Genomic DNA, 19849 nt, shown 5'->3' with positions numbered 1-19849 from the left:
TTTAAACAAGACATTCTTTTATGACTGTCTTCTGAGCGACTCTAATTGAATTTTCTCCCTCTTCAAAGATCTCAGAAATATCTTTTTTCACATTTAATGTCTGGATGTATTTGTTGTATTGATAATTTATTTGCAAAGCACTGTTATGGTAAATTCCTACAGCTTGTGATAAAGTGCACAGAGCTGGTTAACACAGCAGGTCTCTTCTCAGTCTCGAGTGACCCCTGATGCGTTCATAGTAGTGGGGACTTTGTCTGGAGAAACAGAGGTGTTTGCCAGATCTTATTTTGTTGTGAAGTTTTTTCACTTGTTGCAGATAGATTGGGAAAGTAAAGAACAAGTTTAGTGGCTTCTTTTTTCTACACTGTTTTGGTCCCTTCTGGAATTTTAAACTGTCACCTACTACTTCTTTTACAATTATTCTTAGCTACTTTTCTAGAACCAGCTGTGCAGTAGCTCTACAAGTACTAAATATTTCTATGAGAGTTCAGAAAAGTTACAGTATTTTATGGATTTGGAGATGTAGCTGATGGAAAGTAGGGACAGCTGCATGGGAGCTGTGTTGTGCCAAAAGCTGTCCTGGAGCTGCTGGTGTCTAGGGAAGAAATTTTATGATTTTGAAACTTTGCTTGAGAGTACCAGATCTTCACAAGCCAAATCAAACTAAGACCAGTACATTATAGCCAGCCTTGACCCTTTTGGTGGGCAGAAGACTAGCTGGTGTTTAACAAGAAAAAGATATTCTCTGCACAAATGGGGGGGGGGGGGGGCAGTTCACAGCCCACACCTGTTTGCCATAGCCATATCTCTTCCGACCATAGAAGCCCAGGGGTTACTTTCTTCTGCTGCGGTGGTGGCTCTGTAGCCTCACCAGGTTGCTTTGGGCTTGCATTCCACTTCTTGTCCCAGCTCCACACCAATCTTGGGTCTCAACAAAACAAAATCTTCTTAAGCTATGTGAGTGTGAATGCATTTCAAAATGCTCGGTAACTGCTGCCATTCTTCCTTCTTCACAGCAGACACAACGAAGACAAGATTAAAGTCAAATCCAATTTTAAAATGGCTCACAGCCCAGAGGTCGTTATTGTGAGGCTCTGTACTGCACCCCACCAGCAGCAACACAGCTGCTTTAGTTCATAACATTGAGGAACAGGCCCTCAGAAATCTTTTTCCCCACTTCTGACCCTCCCCATTTTCAGATGTTTCTGAGGCAGCCTGTTAGGATGGTCCCATGAGCATCAGCCCTTTGTGGAGTGCCATCAGGATATGAGGAAACAGCTGTTCTCCAGCATGTCATCTCTGACCCCAACCCAATCCTGTCTGCAGTGTAGGCCTTGGGAGATGCCTTTGCAGATGGCTTTGCAATTGCTTGCAGTAGGAAATGTTGTTTATGTTGTAATGTGACAAAGGTAACCTTTTTACACTATATTTCCAAGTATGGAATTACTTCTTTGAGAAAAGCACTATCAACAAATATTGCAGATGATGGGATCTTTATGTCTAAGAGTCATGCTGATCATGAGTTTGCCTGTGCTATTTATATTAATTAAACACAAAGAGGAGCCCCTTATGGGCTGTTAATTCTCTCCCAAGTGCTTGACTCAGATTTCACTTCCTTAAAAAGTAGTGCATCTTACAGCATGCAAAACAAAAAACTCATGAAGAATTATGACTATCTTCATATTAACAGCTTTTGAGAGTGAGTAATTTTGCAGGAAACAACTGTAGGAATACATATGTTTTTTCCTTAATGATTTCAACTTAAAACTTTTTTTTTTTTTTTTTTTTTTTTTTTTTTTTTTTTTGCCTGTCTCAAAAATGCTACCAATAAGGAAGTTCAACTTGAACAAAAAACTCATTTTTACAAACTTAATATGGACCTCCAGTTGGGTTGTGAAGACCAAAAGTTCACCTGAAATTCAGCTTTGGACTGAAGAATGTGTTTCTATTTTTGCTGCACTTTAATAGCTTCCTATTAAATTAGAGTTACATAAACTAAGTTTTGACATAATTCTGTTTTTTCTCCCTTTTTACAGCCAGTATAATAAAGATACAACACTTGAGGATAGGAAGTAACAAAATACAAGCTATCAAAATATGTGGCCAAATCTTCCTTTTCAGCTTAAAGTGCATTGGTAAGAGCAAGGACAGCTCTGGGAGATTGATGGAGTTCCTGACTCAATGGCCCTAACAGAAGAACAAAATACAAAATCTCTGTAATCAACTCAGTTGTCTATTCAAGCATCCTTATGACTTAATTCATGGATAAGCTTACTCGGCTCGTAGGCATTCACTGATTAATCACAGGTACAAAAATGTGCTGGCTTACAATGGAGTGATATTCTCAGATTTGTCATGTGTACTCCACTTGCTACAGATTATGTGTTTAATTTCTGCTAAGCACCCTCAGAAAATATGCAGCCATAAAATGGACAGCCACTGAAGCCACACTTCACTGGCATTTGCATGAGCTCTGCTTTTCAAAAACCCACTAATTCTAATTCAATGCCTTTAAGCTGTTATGCTTGCACCAGTGGTAATTATTGTTCTGAATGTACTCTTATGTTAAAGTGAGGAAAGAAGGATTCATGAGAAGAGTGAGATGAATTATATAAACAAAATAAGCATCTAAAACTCATTAAAACAGGGAAAAAAAAACAACTCAGGAGAGGTATACCTCAATCACTAGATTTCAGAATAATTTGAAACTGATGGAAGGGAATATTTCACATAATATTAGCAACAATTGTAGAACCCACCAAACAAGCAAGCAGCACAAAAAATGTTTCTATTATAAATCAAGTTAAACAAAAAAAAGAACAGAAAAAATGCTTCCTGTTGTTCATATTTTTTGCTTGTTAAATGAAAGACACTGTTAATGCCCAGTTAAGAAGTAACCGGAGGAAAAGTTTCTTACTGGCAATAAATGTCTCACAGGTAGAAGTGCAACTGAGAAACATGTTAATCACAACAGCAACAAGGCTACAGCACCACTGTTTTCGTTGCATGGTTGTTGTAGGCCATATGGGCTGTCATTGTGAACACTCAGTGATCATACAAACCATATGTGCAGCAGCTTAGTGAGCTGGCAGCTCTAGCTACAAGCTTTCTTACAGTTAGTGATGCTAGTATGAGCCAGTTATATTAATTTTAATTACAGCTGAATTAAGACTGAAAAAAAATCACATTTGTTCCACTAAACTCCTCAAATTTCCCTTTTGGCACCGTACGGAAAGCCCTGCATTCACTTCCCAGAGAATTTCCTTGTACAGCAACAGAAAGCAGTGGGAATGCCATGGTATTTGCAGAGGTGCTCACATCCTACAGGTAAATGTGGCTGTCCTAAGAGCAGTCTTTGGATTTGGTGGTATGCAAAGAGAGTTAGTGACAAAAAATACATGCAAGGAGTAGTACAAGTGGTGAAAAGCAAGGCTTTGAAGTGATGAGGAGAATTCATGAGCTGTTCGTCATATGCAGTTTTTTTTTATCTGAACTGTCTGATGGGTGATCCATTGCAGTAACAAAACATAACTGAACCCAGGTGTCTGTTCACATGTTATTACAAACAGACAATGGGGCTGCATTTCAGCATTGCCTTTCAGGTTTTGAACAGTTATAAAGAAGTGAACTGTTCTAACTAAATTGCTGCGTTAGATAAGCACTGGTTGGCAGCCATTTGACATCCCTGGGATGCAGCAAGAATATCCTGTGGATCTTCTCTGACCTGTCAGTACACAGGTCTTACTTCACACAGAAACCAGGGGAAGGAGAGGGGCAGGGGATGGGGTCCTACCTTGGCTGAGCTGCAGCCACTCCATGCAGCCAGCAGCTCCAGCTTGGGCACAAGCATGCAGCCCCTCAGTGCCCGGTGCTGCTTCCAGCACAAGAAGGAAGGGAGAGTGCTTTAGAGCAGTGTGTTTTGAAACCCTGTTGTACTTTGCTTCGATAACTGTATGCTGATAATAATGTGTGTTTCATTCAGTTTATCTCCCATAAAGGTAGTCAGTTGAGATTTGAAAAGAATGAGGGATGGAGAGGCCACCGATTTCCATTTTTTCCTCTTATTTTACACACATTTTAAATAACATATTTTCAAGTGTCTCTGAACAGAGATTGTCAAATTTTGAAGGCATTTCTTTCCATTTTCTGTTGATAATCTAAAAGGTTAGGAGAAAAGATTTTTCCTCTTGGAGGAAGAAACTGAGCTAGGTTGAGTCACTTAAGTGACTCAAGTGTATGAAAACACACAAATACTTTCTATATTGGCTAGATAATAAACCTGGGCAACTCCTTTAGGAAGTCTGTGAAGGCATGAAATGAAAGCATGTATGGATGTCAAATACATCAGATTCTTCCCTCTCCTGCAAATTTAAGCATCTTCTCTTGATAAAATCTACCCTCCTGATTATCTTTGCCTTTTTACACAGAGAATTAGGCTGGAACTTGACCTAACTGGTTTAAAAAAAAAAAGTGTGTGCATTTTTCTGATCTAACTGCAGAACATCAGATTCAGAGAGAAAAGCACTTTTATGAACAAACATTCTTTTGAAGCACACCTGCACCGACTGATTTCTATCACTACTGAGGTTGTTTACTGACAGGAAGGAGCTTCTTTTTGCTTCAGAAATACAGATATGATGACAAACCTTTTTGTGTGCATGATGAATGAAGAAACTTAGCCTGTGTGAGCAGAAAACTGAAGCTAGTAAGACACACCTGTTTTCCTCTTGATTGGTTTAGAAATGGGACCCAGATTTGTTTATTATCCATTCCTTGAGAAGAAACTCATTAGATGTGAGATCGCAGCATTTCATATTGAAAGGCCTTGATCCTGCTGGGGCTTGTGGAAAGCTGCCGAAGAAGTGAGTTCTACAGAGCACAGTGCCTCAGCACAATTGCTTTGAATTTGTGGGCTTTACTCCTGTCAAGGCTTGCCCCTCATCATACACTCTCCTAACAGCGGGCTGGGCACTATAAAAGCTGTTTTCTTTCAAGAAGTGTGAGGAACCTGCAATGTCGTAGAATCAGAAATTTGCTCAGGTTGGAAAAGACCTTAAAGATCATCGAGTCCAACCACAACCTGACCATACCGCCCTAATTCTAACAACCCTCCACTCAATCATGTCCCTGAGCACCACATCCAAATGATTTTTAAACTCATCCAGGAGTGCTGACTCAACCACCTCCCTGGGGAGCCTATTTCAGTGCTTAACAACCCTTTCTGTAAAAAAGTGTTTCCTGATATCCAACCTAAACTTACTCTGTTGCAACTTGAGGCCATTTCTCCTCATCCTGTCACCTGTCACCAGTGAGAAGAGACCAACCCCATTCTCCCTGTAAGCACCTTTCAGATATTTGAAGAGAGCAATAAGGTTGCACTAAACAGCCCCATATCCTTCAGTCACTCCTCATCAGGCATATTCTCCAAGCCTTTCAGAAGTCTTCTTGCCCTTCCCTGGACACGCTTCAGCACCTCAATGTCCTTTCTGTAGTGAGGTGCCCAAAACTGAACACAGTACTTGAGGTGAGGCCTCACCAGTGCTGAGTACAGGGGCAGGATGACTTCCCTAGTCCTGCTCACTACACCATTCCTGATACAAGCCAGGATGCCGTTGCCTTCTTGGCCACCTGGGCAAACTTCTGGCTCATATTCAGTCCATCAGTACACTAAAGTCCTTTTCCATCAGGCAGCTTTCCAGCCACTCCTCCTCAAGCATGTATGGTTGCTTGGAGTTGTAACCAAAATGCAGTACCTGACACCTCGCCCTATTGAAACTCCTACAGTTTACCTTGGCCCACTGATCCAGTCTATCTGGGTCTCTCTGTAGTGCCTTTCTACCCTCTGGCAGATCAACACTCCCTCCCAACTTGGTGTCATCCAAAAAGACTGTTATCAGGTCACCTCGCAGCCTCCTCTTCTCCAGGCTAAAGAGCAGTCAGCCTGCCCCAGGAGGATAGGTGTTCCATTCCATGGGTCATTTCTGTGGCCCTGCAACAGGTCTATGTCCCTCCTTTACTGAGGACTCCACATCTGGACACAGTACTCAAGATGAGGTCTCACCAGCACAGTGCAAAGGATCAGGATCACCGCCCTCGACCTGCTGGCCATACTTCTGTCGATGCAGCCCAGGATACAGTTAGCTTTCTGGGCTGTGAGGGCACATAGCTGGCTCATGTCCAGCTTCCCATCCACCAGAACCCCCAGCATTATTTTCTGTGAAATTGTTCAGCCTTTGTTGCACGTATATGGTTTCAGCTTTCTTGGAATCTGGTGGCCAAGAGATCCATGTCTTAACTACAAGTTCATTTGCTGATGATCCTATTTCTTGTTGTAAACCCACCTCCTGCTGCTCCATCTGAGGTTACCTTCTTGTTCTGGCAGAAGGGGTAAGCAAATGTTAGGCCCTTCTAATACTATTTTATCTCCCCCCATACATATTTTTTCCAGCCCAAGTATCCATCCTTTTCAACTGTTCTACAGATGGAAACCATTCCGTATCTTTGATCTTCTTTCTCTGAACATTTTCCAATTCTATTGTTGTATCTTGGGCAGGGAAGGAGGTGTGTGGAATGAATGGGAAGAATGAGGACTGACCAAAGCTGCAGAATTCAGAATATGCAGGGGGTTACAATAATGTAATAATGATAGTCTCTGCTGTGTTGTGGATCCCTTTTGAAATAATTCTTAATTATTGTTATTCCTTCTTGTCCTAAACATAGAGCTGATACTTTTATTTATCTATAGTAGTTCCAGAACCTCACTCCCATGCTTGCTAATTAGCCTGGACCCCATCATTTCATGTATGAATTTGTGAAAGGCTGCTACCATCTCATTTCCATGGTGCTCTGCCTCATAAAGTCTTCTGCTGTGCTGCCAGCAGTGCATGTGTATGTATGAGCTTGTGTTGTGAAGATCAATACCTACTTCTGGACCTGTATCCACTGCAGAAGGCATGAACTGATGCCAGGTGTCTGTGAAATGGTAGATCAGTATTTCTACTGCCACATTCATGGTCTGGTGTTTATTTTCCGAAAGCCTGTACTTGGATGCTTGTAGTGAAAGCTTTCAGCTCATCTACTGTTATCCAGTACTGACAAATGCAGTTTCAGTAGTGAGCTAAGCTAGGGTCCCAACAGTAAGTGGTGAGGGTTCCAGGTTTCGTGAGAAGCCTGCACCCATCTCTTCCCATTCCTTGCTCCTGCCATATGTTGGCAGCTCAATGTCTGGAACTCAGCTCCTTCCTTGGCATAGAGCTTCATAGTCTGCTGACGTCCCTCAGGCTCTGTCTCTTTATCTTGGCTGGACAGTTGTCTCAAATAATTGTAGGCAAAACAGAATGTTCCGATGAAATCTTTCCCTGCATAAATTAACAGGGAAAGAGTGAGAGGATCTTTGCAGCCCTATTATCACACAGTTACAGCACCAGAACCACAGCTTCATTTAGAGCTCAACAGCACAATCTGCAAACTAGTGAAACTATTCTGCTGTGATTCTGCATAAATTACTGCAACTCACTTCCAACATATGCTGTTTTAATTCTCTTTTGAATGATTTTTCTGCTCCAAACAACAGCTACCTTCCTGAAGTTGTTAAAGAGTTTTTTGTAGTTTGCTAATAATAGACTGGACCATAAAGGAAGAATAATTTAAACGGTTTTTTGGAAGGCTTTTTTTTTTTTTTTTAAGATACAAATTGTTGTCTGGAAGCTACCACTCCCGTATTGGAATCATTGACATTTAAGATTTACATCTGTGTATACAAAGCATTTCCTATGAAGTTTTCCATGTTGAAATGATAAACCGCCTAATTAGGTTGCTCCATTGCATCTCTTTTTATGGCTCCCTAGTCTGCAGTATTTTTATGAATAGTTCATGCTGTGGTGAACTTATTAACATGCTTCCGCTACCTAAATGGCATAATTAGTTGTATTTTTATCTTGAAGGTTCAATTAAAAAGTAACCTAGTAGGAGGCAGGATTCCCAATTACAGAGTCTAGGAAAGACATCTATTCTCTTATCACTGTCTTTCATCTCAAAAGTAATTCAGTCTATCTTCTTTTTCCTAAATAAAATGTAACCTTTCATCCCTGTGGAGGTAGGAGAGGTCTTAAGGGCGCAGGAGCAGGCAGTCCCCCTGAGCTGCAAAATGAGCCGGCGGGGAAGAAGACCGGCGTGGATGAATAGGGAGCTATTCCTGAGGCTCCGGGAGAAAAAGAGAATCTACCGCCTGTGGAAAGAGGGACAGGCCACTCAAAATGAATACAGGGAAGTTGTTAGGATGTGTAGAGGTGAAATCAGAAAGGCAAAAGCCCAGCTTGAATTTAACCTAGCTGCTGGTGTGAAAAGGAATAAGAAACTCTTTTATAAATACATTAACAGTAAGAGGAGGACAAAGGAGAATATCCACTCTTTGCTGGATGAGGCTGGGAATGTGACCACTGAGGATAAGGAAAAGGCGGAGGTTCTGAATGCCTTCTTTACGTCTGTCTTTAAAAGTCAGACCAGTTATCCTCAGGATACCCCTCTCTCTGACCTGGTAATCTCGGCCGGGGAGCACACTAACCCCCCTGCGATTCTGAAAGAAACAGTCAGAGACCTACTGCTCCAGCTGGACTGTCACAAGTCGATGGGGCCAGATGAGATCCATCCGAGAGTGCTGAGGGAACTGGCGGAGGTGATAGCCGAGCCGCTTTCCATCATCTGTCAGCGCTCCTTGTTGACTGGTGAGGTCCCAGATGACTGGAGGCTTGCCAATGTGACTCCCATTTATAAGAAAGGTCGTAAGGAGGATCCGGGGAACTACAGGCCTGTCAGCCTGACCTCGGTGCCAGGGAAGGTTATGGAGCAGATCGTCTTGAGGGAGATCATGCGGCATGTGCAGGGTGACCGGGGGATCAGGCCTAGCCAGCATGGGTTCGTGAAGGGCAGGTCCTGTTTGACCAACCTGATCTCCTTCTATGATCTAGTGACCCATCTGGTGGATGAAGGAAAGGCTGTTGATGTGGTCTACCTAGACTTCAGCAAAGCCTTTGACACTGTCTCCCACAGCATTCTCCTGCAGAAGCTGGCAGTCAGAGGCTTGGATGGGTACACTCTTGGCTGGGTAAGGAGCTGGCTGGAGGGCCGGGCGCAGAGAGTGGTGGTGAATGGAGTCAAATCCAGCTGGCGACCGGTCGTGAGTGGTGTTCCGCAGGGGTCGGTGCTGGGGCCTGTCCTCTTCAATATCTTTATAGATGACCTCGATGAGGGCATCGAGTGCACCCTCAGTAAATTCGCAGATGACACCAAATTGGCTGGAAGCGTGGATCTGCCTGGGGGTAGCGACGCCCTACAGAGGGATCTGGACAGGCTGGAGAGCTGGGCTGGAGCCAATGGGATGAGTTTCAACAAGGCCAAATGCCGGGTCCTGCACTTTGGCCACAACAACCCCAGGCGACGCTACAGGCTTGGGGCGGTGTGGCTGGAGGACTGTGTAGAGGAAATGGACCTGGGGGTATTGATTGATGCTCGGCTGAACATGAGCCGACAGTGTGCCCAGGTGGCCAAGAAGGCCAATGGCATCCTGGCTTGCATCAGAAACAGTGTTGCAAGCAGGAGCAGAGAGGTGATTGTTCCCCTATATTCAGCACTCGTCAGGCCGCACCTCGAGTACTGTGTCCAGTTTTGGGCCCCTCACTGCAAGAAAGATATTGAGGCCCTGGAGCGTGTTCAAAGAAGGGCAACGAAGCTGGTGAGGGGTCTGGAACACAGGCCATATGAGGAGAGGCTGAAGGAGCTGGGAATGTTCAGCCTGGAGAAGAGGAGGCTCAGGGGAGACCTTATTGCTCTCTATAACTTCCTGAAGGGAGGTTGTAGTGAGCTGGGGGTCGGCCTCTTCTCTCGTGTCATTAGTGATAGGACCAGGGGGAATGGTTTCAAGCTACGCCAGGGGAAATTCAGGCTGGACATGAGGAAGTATTACTTTTCAGAAAGGGTGGTCAGGCACTGGAATGGACTGCCCAGGGAGGTGGTGGAATCACCGACCCTGGGGGTGTTCAAGGAAAGACTGGATGTTGCGTTGAGGGACATGGTTTAGTAAGAGCTATTGGGAATAGGTGAACGGTTGGACTGGGTGATCTTTTAGGTCTTTTCCAACCTTAGTGATTCTATGATTCTATGATTCTATGATTCTATATAGGCCTGTGGAGACCATGTATAGCAATGCCTCTTTTTACCATCCCCCATCACCCCCCCCAAAAAAAATTAAATTTTTAGTAACAGTGCCCTCTGTTACGATCAGAGAAGATGGAAAAATAAACCACTGTAATCACTGTTTATTGTAACTGAAAAACATTAATTTTTCTATTTCAGGATCATTAATCGAGCCTTAACAAGCACTTTAAAGTAAAATTAATTTACATTTAATTTCTTGTAAGTGTACTGCTTTGGAAGCCTGCAAACAGGTACCACCACTTTCAGAAAATGTCAAAACTTGATGATAGATTAAAGTCTAATTTGGTATTCATAACATAGAAACTCCTAAAACTCCAGGTGTAATTTCCCAGGACAATGATTGAGAACAGTATGAGTGGTTTATTAGCAGTCTGCTTTTCTTCTAGTGAAGTATTCACAATAGTTACTGTAAAATCAAGATTTCTTAGAATATTTTCCACTAATGCTTTTAAATGAATTGCACTAAAGAAAGAGAAGAAATCACAACAGCAGCTGTTAGTCAGCTAGAGGATGGGGGGAGTGTTAGAGGACTTGGTCTTGGGTTAATTAATGGGAGAATCCCCACATTAGCAGCTGATAACAGCCAGGTCATTGCTCACACAGAAGGCAGCATAAAGGCAATGAGGCCACGAAGGAATGAGCAGACTGAGCAGTGACCTCATGTTCAGACCCATCAAGTGTGCATACCTCCCAAGAGATGTGGAGTTCCTGTCTCCCACAGTCAGCTTTGGCCCAGCCCAGCAGATATCCCAGAGAGGGAGAGGTCTGGAGTCATCTGCAGGTCCATGGAAAGTAGTGGGATTTCTTGCAGAAACAGATGTCTGCAATGGGGAAGGCAACAGCATTTGGCTCTCACAGTCGATGGAGAGTAATTTTATGTTCGTGCTTATTTTAATGTATTTGTAAGATGCACGCTGCACAGTATTTGGAAAGTAGTGTTTTAAATAATACTGAGTTCTGTCTGATCCTATTTCCTTTGAATCCAGTGAAAACTTGGCAATAACACTAAATGTAAATATTGATCCTCTTTGCATTAAATGTGTTCTCACATGTCAGAAGGCCACATCTGGAGCGAAATTCTGAAAACCCTTCTGACTGCACCTTGCTTATGCCCAACAGGCTTCCCGTGGATGCAGATGCACTAAGCTCTGTTACATGTGGGAGTTATCCAGAAAGTGTCTACCTTGTGGATGGGATGTACACAAACATCAGTACTTTTCCCCGGTGTTATCTGCAATTCAATATGCTGCTGCAGGCGAAGTTTTGCAACAAAGATCATGAAATAGAATTTTGAGGAGCTGCTTGGGAAGTTTTTAGAAAGCTGAATGAAGTAAATCCCTTTAAGTGAAAAGATGAAGGCAGAAATATGAAATGTCAAACATTTCCTTTTGACACATGCAAAAAGCAGAAACACTGGATTCTCTTTTCCTGAAAAAATGCTCTTATTTTTTCATTAAAAAGTCATTTTTTATTTTCAAAATGTTGAATACAAAATGAGTAATCATCTGAGTTAAGTTTGAAGAGAGCAAGACAAAAGAAAAACTGGAAGAAATAAGAAGTTTTTAATTCTTATATATTTTTTTCTCTTAAATGTGACATAGATCAACCATACAGAATTGTTTTTCCACACTTATCTTTTGTTTCTTCCAGAGACACACAAAGCCAAAATCTTATCTTGTAGCTCTTTTAATTGGACATATTAGGCAGTAATCAGCTGCCCAGCAGTCACTGCTGTTTGTCCCATGAACATCTCTCATACCCAGGTTACTCCCTGTGAGGATTATTTGCAGGGTTTCTGACAAAAATGCTGTAGTTAAGGAACCCTGTTATTACAAGAATAAAAATATGCATGTATCTACAACTTTCGCAGAAATATTTTAATTAAATATTAGTCTATCTCTGTATGATTATTATTTTCATGAAATAAAATCCAGGACCACCCAGCTTTTTTTCTCTTTAACATTGGTTTGAGTATGTGTATACAGCAGTTCCTGGGCCTCTTTCCAAATCATATAAACTTTTTCCTTAAAAGATCTGAAAATGGCATAATTTAAGATCACAAGGTATTTCCCCCATTAAAATGTTCCCAAGATTAGATCACAGTCTGGCAAAATAAACAGAATCTAATGTGTTGGCTCTTTTCATGAGGAATTCATTGCAGGCAGATTTCAGAGGGGGACACGGTTCACTGGCGAGAGTGACAGACTTCAAGCACGGTTCTGAGACTGCACACAATGTCAGCAGAGATTTGGTGGATTTGAACTGAATTTAATGGAGTTTCATGCTCTCCTGTTAATGTGAGAAGATAAAATAAGGCAGAAAGCTTTGTGGACGAGATACTTATGACATCCCCCTTGCTCCTGCCTCTTGGAATCCATGCCCATGCAGTTAGTCCTGGTTTGCCCCTTAGGAAGCACTGCCCCTACTCTTACCTTGCAACACAGATTTCATCATAAGAGCTGTGAATGTGCGTGCACTAAAGTGAGTCAGTTTTTTATATGCTTCTATGTCAAGGTTCAATGGCTTAGGTATAGTTATGTAACAGTGCCAATTAAATATATTACTATTAACTAAATGATAGTAATCTTTATTTTGTGACAGTTGATGTAACTATTAACTATCCACTCACAGAAATATTCAGAAAAGCTGTAACACAAGAGCCAGTGTCTAAACAGACACATGGTAAGTATAGGGTGGGAAATTCTGATCTCAGTAGGCATGTAGTAACAATTTCTTTTGGGGACATAAACTGCTGTCTAGGATAAAACATGTAGAAATTTAGAGTCTGTGACTGCCATCTCTCATACCTGAAGAGATAGTCTGGCAATGCAGATAACTAGAATTTGGTGCAGTGTGTTCCTTCCATGAATGCATACAGCTCACCATCAGTGCGTCCCAAAACAATGGCCTGTTCCCCAAATAGCAAACAATCAAAGTTAGCAAAGAGAAGCACTCAGGTACCCAAAAGCTACACCTTTATCTTGAAGATTTAAGCCGTGGCTTAAGTCCACTTAATTTATTCCTCCTGTGGTGAGAAAATAGCTTTAAGTGTTTAATTCAAATGTGAGTTGTGGTCACTTAAAAGAGGACTGTACTTGCACAACAACAAAACAAAATAACAGCATTTACTTTTTTGAAAGTGGAACCCAGCTGACCTCAGTTTGCTGCTTTTGTATTTTCTAATGTCTTTACATTTGTGTCTGTGAATAAAGTAACAAAGTATGTGACACAAAATGTCAGCCTGAAGTATGATAATAAAATGAGAGCTGAAAATAAAATGAGATGGCAAACCATCTAGAGGGAGAGAACAAGATCATGTCAAGACTTCGGGGACAAAAGAGAGTTCTGTCTATGTTTGCTTTCATTTACTCTAATGAAGTCTCAAGCATAATGAAGGGACCTGCTCTTGGGGAGCCCTGCAACAGCTGTGAAAATTGTAGAGGCACTGGGAAGAGTTTCAAGGTAAGATATGCGGAAAGAGCGGAAAATGCGAGCATGCTGCAGCAGCAGGCATGCCAGTATAGACAGGTGTGATTACAGAAGAGCCACTTCATCATCAGTACAATATTCTTGGCTTTATCTATAAAGACAAGCAGCTTGTACAAAGCAAGACCTAGCTTTCTCAGTAAGGCTCTTTTTAAAAATTCTTCCAGGGCAGAGAAACAACCTTCTCCTATTGTAAAGATATCTTCCTCCTTTTGATTTGGATTTCTCCATTCAACTTCTCAGTCTCCTCAAAACAGCATAACAGATCTGCTGAAGCTGGCAACATATCAAAAGGTAACATAATATAATATATAATATGTAATATATAACCTATAATATGTAATATATAACATATAGTGTATAATATATTGCATATAGTATGTATACTATATATAAATATATATACATATAATATGCAAAAGCTATGTATATTGCATATAGTATATAATTCATATATTGCATGTATTGTGAGGATTTGTTTATATTTTGAAGTGAAAGTGCAAAAAGCATGTTGCACAGAAAAAGAGGATGTTTTCTATTCTGCTGATGAAAAAGAGGACGTTTTCGTGGCATGCTGTATGGATTATTTATTTCTAATATGATACATTCAATTTTGGTCCTTAAAAGTAACATCTTCCTTCCCCACCCACCTTCCCCAGCCCAGCAGGTCTTTTTGAATTACATAAATACCTTGTTTCCAAAAATACTTTCCTTTGGTGAGCTCTGAGCCTTATCTAAGGTGCACTGAAGAAGAATGGAGAAAATGCACTCATCATGGATATTGATGGGAAGCCAGCAGCTGATTTATGAAGTCACTGAATAGCAGTGACTGAAGTGGCATGTCTAGATACCCGGGTTTTTTCTGTAGCTTTTAAAAAATGATTTTACCTATCATTCTGAATTGCCCACAAACTAGGAGAAATCTTTTAATCCATCACTGACTGACGGTGTCTATTGTAAACATGCTGTCTTGGATTTATCTGTAACAGTTAATGGAAATCTTGGGAAATGTAAGTCCTTGTTAAGAAAAAAGGGTAGAATAGGAATTAGAGTGCTGAAGGTTAGTTTACAATAGCTTGCCATATAGGAAAGTGAGAATATTTTTCCTGAATATAAAGACATTTGAAAAGTAACTCATTAATATACTACAGATATTAGTTAATGTTTAATAAGTCAGCTGAGGTGTGCTGCTATGCTGCGTGACATTTCATAGCAACAGCTCTTGAAATATTTACTTATTTATTGTTGCCCTTTCATTAATGAAATACCCGAGATCCCATCTGCATTTCCCTTGTTAAAGAAAACATACTTGTGTGTAGATTTAAATGGGATGCATTTCCCTTTGTGAGCTACCAGAGATATTACTTCAGCTATTTTGATACAGAGCAGCTTACCCTCATGGCAGAGTGAAGATTATGATTTGCCTTTATGTTTCTTTAATGAAGATTTCACATGATCTATTTCATATGCTCCTTACTTTCTCTTTCATAATCCCAAAGAATGCATCAAAGGACAGCTGATAGGAAGCTGGCCTTGCTCTCCAAGAGATGTGCTCTTTGCATAGCATGTGCCTGAGCCCATGCAGGAATGTGGGCTCCCACTTCTAATTATGGGTATTCAGGTACAAAGCATCAAAATATGAGCGGCCTAATTTAATATTGAAAAGGTTTGCAGTGTCTTTGAGGTGAAGCTGTTAAACATTGACATCTCAGAGCTTTTTAGTGCAAGGCTCTGAATCTCAGCTGTGTAGCTGACAAGTTAAAAGCACATCAGTTGGTGTAAATCAAATGAATACAGATGCAATGAAAATAACATATCCAGCGCGTAGCACACATCCCAATTCTGTCCTCCCTGTCAAAGAGGAGGCGGCAGAACACCAGTGCTGCCCCACCAGATGCAGCATCTTCCTACTGTGAGGCGAGGGCACCATCTACGGGTGATACCGTTGTCCAGCCTGTATGGGCCTCCTTACTCATCTTCACTTCTTTTTATAGCATATGTTAGGAATATTACCCAGGAAGCATTGTGTGACAATGAATGCATCAGCAGTATATTTCCTCTGGATAAGTTTTCCCTATGTTTGAGCAAACAGCTCCTTCAAAGCTTTGGCTCCATGATCAACATAAGGTCACCTTACCTAGAACCAGCAGAACACAGTTGCTCTCATCTGACATGTGCAGGGCACAGGGGGTATCTGTACTCACACTGTCCCAGCCCGGCAGGAGCGGTCCTTGCTTGCTGGCTCCAGCTGGGACAGGCATTCTCACTGGTGCTGGAAATTAACTGTTGACACTGAAATCAAAATCAAACGAGCTTTTGCCCCTCTGCTCCACAGGAGGTTTCTGGCCTCCCTAAGCTCACCTTGGAGAATGAAGATTGGGTGTCAGGGGGAAGTTCTTTACAAAGAGAGTGGTGAGGTGCTGGAAGGGCTGCCCAGAGAGGCTATGGATGCTCTGTTCAAGGCCAGGTTGGAGGGGGCCCTGGGCAGCCTGGTCTCGTATTAAATGTGGAGGTTGGTGGCCCTGCCTGTGGCAGGGGAGTTGAAGATTCATGATCCTGAAGGTCCCTTCCAACCCTGGCCATTCGGTGATCAAGATGGGCCTCTCCAAGATGATGCTAGGCCTACTGTCTTCAGAAATACTATTTTGGGTCAAGTTACATTGAGGTTATGCAGAAACTCATACAACTGACCCATTCAGTAGCAGTGGAGAACAGTGGAGGTGTCCACAGACCTGGTACAAGTTACTCTTGTAATCTCTTGTACAACATTTACATGAAGAATCAGCATAAGCAGCGTCAGTGTGAAGGTGTAAGAGGCAGAGCCATCTCCCAGAAGAATAGCTCGTGTTTTCACGCCTTGTCCCACCTTTGCAACCTCAGTGGTGTGTGTACATATCTATGTATGTATACAGATATTCCCAGGCGGTCCTTGTGACCCTCGAGCTGAGGCTGCGTTTGATTCAAGACAGTCACTGCCGGAGGATGCCGTTCTGAGCTTAACGTTATTGTACCGTTTGTTAGAAGCTCGCACCCCGCCCGTACCCGCCATTGCGCACACAGCCCCGAGACCTGGTTCTTCCCTGCCCAAGTACGCCCTTGCTCTTCTGGTCCATTCCTAGGGAGGGCGAGAGGCGGGACGAGCCGGTTAGAGCGGCGCATGCGCCCCCCGCCATCTCCCCTCTTGGCATTGTGGAGCGCGTGCGCGGCAGCGCCTCCGGCGGCGGCGGCGGCGGCGGCAAGATGGCGGAGTCCGAGTAAGTGGCGAGCTGCTGGGAGCGCGTATCTGCCGCCATCGGCCGGAGCGGGCGGCTGCGGGGCCGGGCAGGGCGGCGGGGGGAGCGGCGGTGGGCGTGACAGGCGCGACAGGCGCTGAGCGTGACCGGCTTCTCTCACCCGCAGGCAGAAGCGGCGGATTCCGTTGGTGCCGGAGAACTTGCTGAAGAGGAGGAAGGCCTACCAGGCCATCAAGGCCACCCAGGCCAAGCAGGCGCTGCTCAACAAGCGCAAGGTGCGGGCCGCGGGGCCGGGAGGCGGCACTTTAACAGCCAGAGACCTGCGCTGTTCTGACAGCCGGCAACGGGGGCCTATCTCGGAAATGGCGTAGGGCTTGCTGAGGGAATCTATTCCTGTAGTGTTCGTGGGGCCACGTTGAAACCTCTTTCATTCTTTGTTGGATACCGTGGGTGTGTTTGTAAGCGTGCGGATGGCTGCAGTGTTCTCCAGGTAGAAGGGGAAGCTTGAGAAATAATGCCCGGCAGTCACTTAAGGTTCTCCTTAATAAAAATGACCTTAACTATGGCAGTTCATCAAGTCTCTGCCTGCTTGGAAAATGCAACCTAATTCCACAGATGGTTTCCGTCATGAAAGAGAACTGAAGATGTATAATGTATTTAGTTTAAAAGTGGCTGACTGTGTTAGCTAGTAATGTGTCTGAAGTGGTACTGGGTGGCTGCTCTGTACCATCTCAGCTGAGAAAGCACTGTGAAATAGATGGGTGTGCTTAATCCTGAACTGAGAACAAGCATGTGAACTTTTGAATTGGAAAGAAAAAGAAAGCTTTCACTTTTCCCATAATTCTGTAAAAATTTTTTTCAAATGAACTGGGTGGTTCTGTATTTAAAATAGTAATAGCATTGGATGCATCTTTCTCCTTTTTTTTTTTTTTTTTTTTCATGTGTATTTTTATGAAAAAGAAATTAAACCAAGTTATTTTCTCTTAGGCGGTTATTTTCAGTTATGGTGGATTATTGGTGTCCCTATTTTATAATACATCTATTATTATCTATTTTATAATACATGTTGCTTCTGGCTTTCCCTGAGCTGACCAAGCCATGTGTGAGTGGCTGTGTTAGTTTGATTTCTCCTGTGCCTGGAATCATCTTGGGTCTTGCTCTGTGTCTTTCCTAACATATCTCCTTCCGTGGAAAACCTCCTGTTCTCTGTTTGGAAGTCACAGCTCACTGCTTAAAGTCTGCGACTTTGTGTGTTGTCCCTGAGCTCTGTCTCTTCCAGGCTTGGATTTTCAAATGTATTTTATTGCCGTCTCCAAAGATAACAGCATAGCGCGTGAAGTTCTGAATTTCACCTGACCTTTGAGATGCCCACTTCTGAGGTTGTTGAGGAGGTTGATCGTTCCTTATCCTTTTGTCTTTAGCTCCAGAAGGGGAAACAAATCCAGTTTAAACGCCTTGAGACTTTTGTTCGAGATTCATGGCGCAAACGCCGAGATGACGTCCGGCTGAGGCGCATGGAGCAGCGACCTGGGCAGGTGGCTGTACCTAAGGAGCACAGACTGGCCTTTGTTGTACGGATTACAGAGTAAGAGAGCTTGTTACTTCTTTCTATTATTGCTATTGTCTGTAAATGTCACATCCCTTCTAAGCAAAGGAAGTGTGATATAGCCACCTGTGTCTTTGCAGGTAAGCTGAGGACATTTGGTACTGTGTTTAAGAAACGTGGTTACTAATAGAATGTTTTTTTGTTTAAGGATTAAAGGAGTGAGTTTGAGGGTAAGAAGAGTGATTGAGTTGCTGCGGCTGAGAAAAATTTTCAGTGGAACATTCGTTAAACTGTCTCCATTATCGCTGAAGATGCTGCGGATCGTAGAACCTTATGTGGCTTGGGGGTAAGTACTGTGTGAGTCTCTTGGTTTTGTAGAAAGGTATCGTGGCTTTCTGATTTGTAGTTAGCTTCTCCAGTAAGTGGTCAAAAATTCACTGACTTCACATCTAAAACTTGTTATTGTTCATTTTCATCACTCTAAAGCTACCTTGGTTATGTACCTTTCCGACTTTAATGCAAAGCAGCAGAGAAGAACTCCCCACTGCATCATGTCCCTCCACCATGCAGTCTGATTTCTTGTTTTTGTGCAGGTATCCTAACCTGAAGTCTGTGCGAGAGCTCATCCTGAAACGGGGCCAAGGAAAGGTTAACAAGAAGAGGGTACCTCTGACGAATAATATGTTGATAGAGGAACATTTAGGTGAGGAATAAGATAAGAAAATGAAGGGAATTGGCAATTAAGGGAGGTGCTGAGTTTGCAATCTGACCTTAGAGAGAAGGGAGGGAGAAAAATTGTGCAAGACTAGTATATGGAGGACGGGTGGTTATTGGATAGTGTGAAGGAATCTCCTGTATGGGTGGTGGATGTGTGTGTGCTGTGTGTCGCGCATCTTGTTCATTTTACTTCGTGGTTATTTTTTCCTGCAGGCAACTTTGGTATTATTTGCCTGGAAGACCTTATTCATGAAATCTACTCAGTTGGAAGGTATTTCAGAAATGTCACGGACTTCTTGTGGCCATTCCAGCTGTCAGTAGCCCGCCATGCTGCACATAATAAAGTGGGTTTCCTCAAGGAGATGGGTAAGCCTGGCTGCAGAGGTGAAGGAATCAACCAGCTTATACGTCAGCTGAACTAGACAGGTGAGGAATGTAACTGCTAAGTCCTTATTGTTTATCTGGCTTCCTAAGAATAACTGTACTGCCATCAAAGATGAGTTTACAATACAACAGTGACCCTCACAGTCACAGAGAAAACTAGAGAAGATCATGGGTTGCATTAGCTATCAGTCCTAGTGGACTATTCCATAAAGGCTTGATTGCTGGGAAATTGTGTTCAATGACTGGTGATTTTTTTTTTTTCTTTTCCTTT

The 19849-nt window shown here is 42.7% G+C and overlaps 1 protein-coding gene across 1 annotated transcript; it reads left to right on the top strand.

Annotated features, from left to right (window-relative positions):
* Nucleotides 1-16855: 16855 nt before the first annotated feature.
* RPL7L1 (ribosomal protein L7 like 1) lies at nt 16856-19616 on the top strand (the record flags this gene model as incomplete). The annotated part of the gene is made up of 6 exons (XM_079534108.1): nt 16856-17055; nt 17098-17206; nt 18353-18516; nt 18686-18823; nt 19071-19180; nt 19408-19616. The coding sequence occupies 6 exons, from the start codon at nt 16856-16858 to the stop codon at nt 19614-19616; spliced, it is 930 nt and encodes a 309-aa protein (XP_079390234.1).
* Nucleotides 19617-19849: the final 233 nt, after the last annotated feature.

Source organism: Tetrao urogallus (assembly GCF_951394365.1).
Source record: "Tetrao urogallus genome assembly, chromosome: 4".
In the NCBI taxonomy this organism is placed as follows: domain Eukaryota; kingdom Metazoa; phylum Chordata; class Aves; order Galliformes; family Phasianidae; genus Tetrao; species Tetrao urogallus.
Note: the sequence above shows the minus strand (reverse complement) of the source record. Positions and strands in the feature narration are given on the sequence as shown.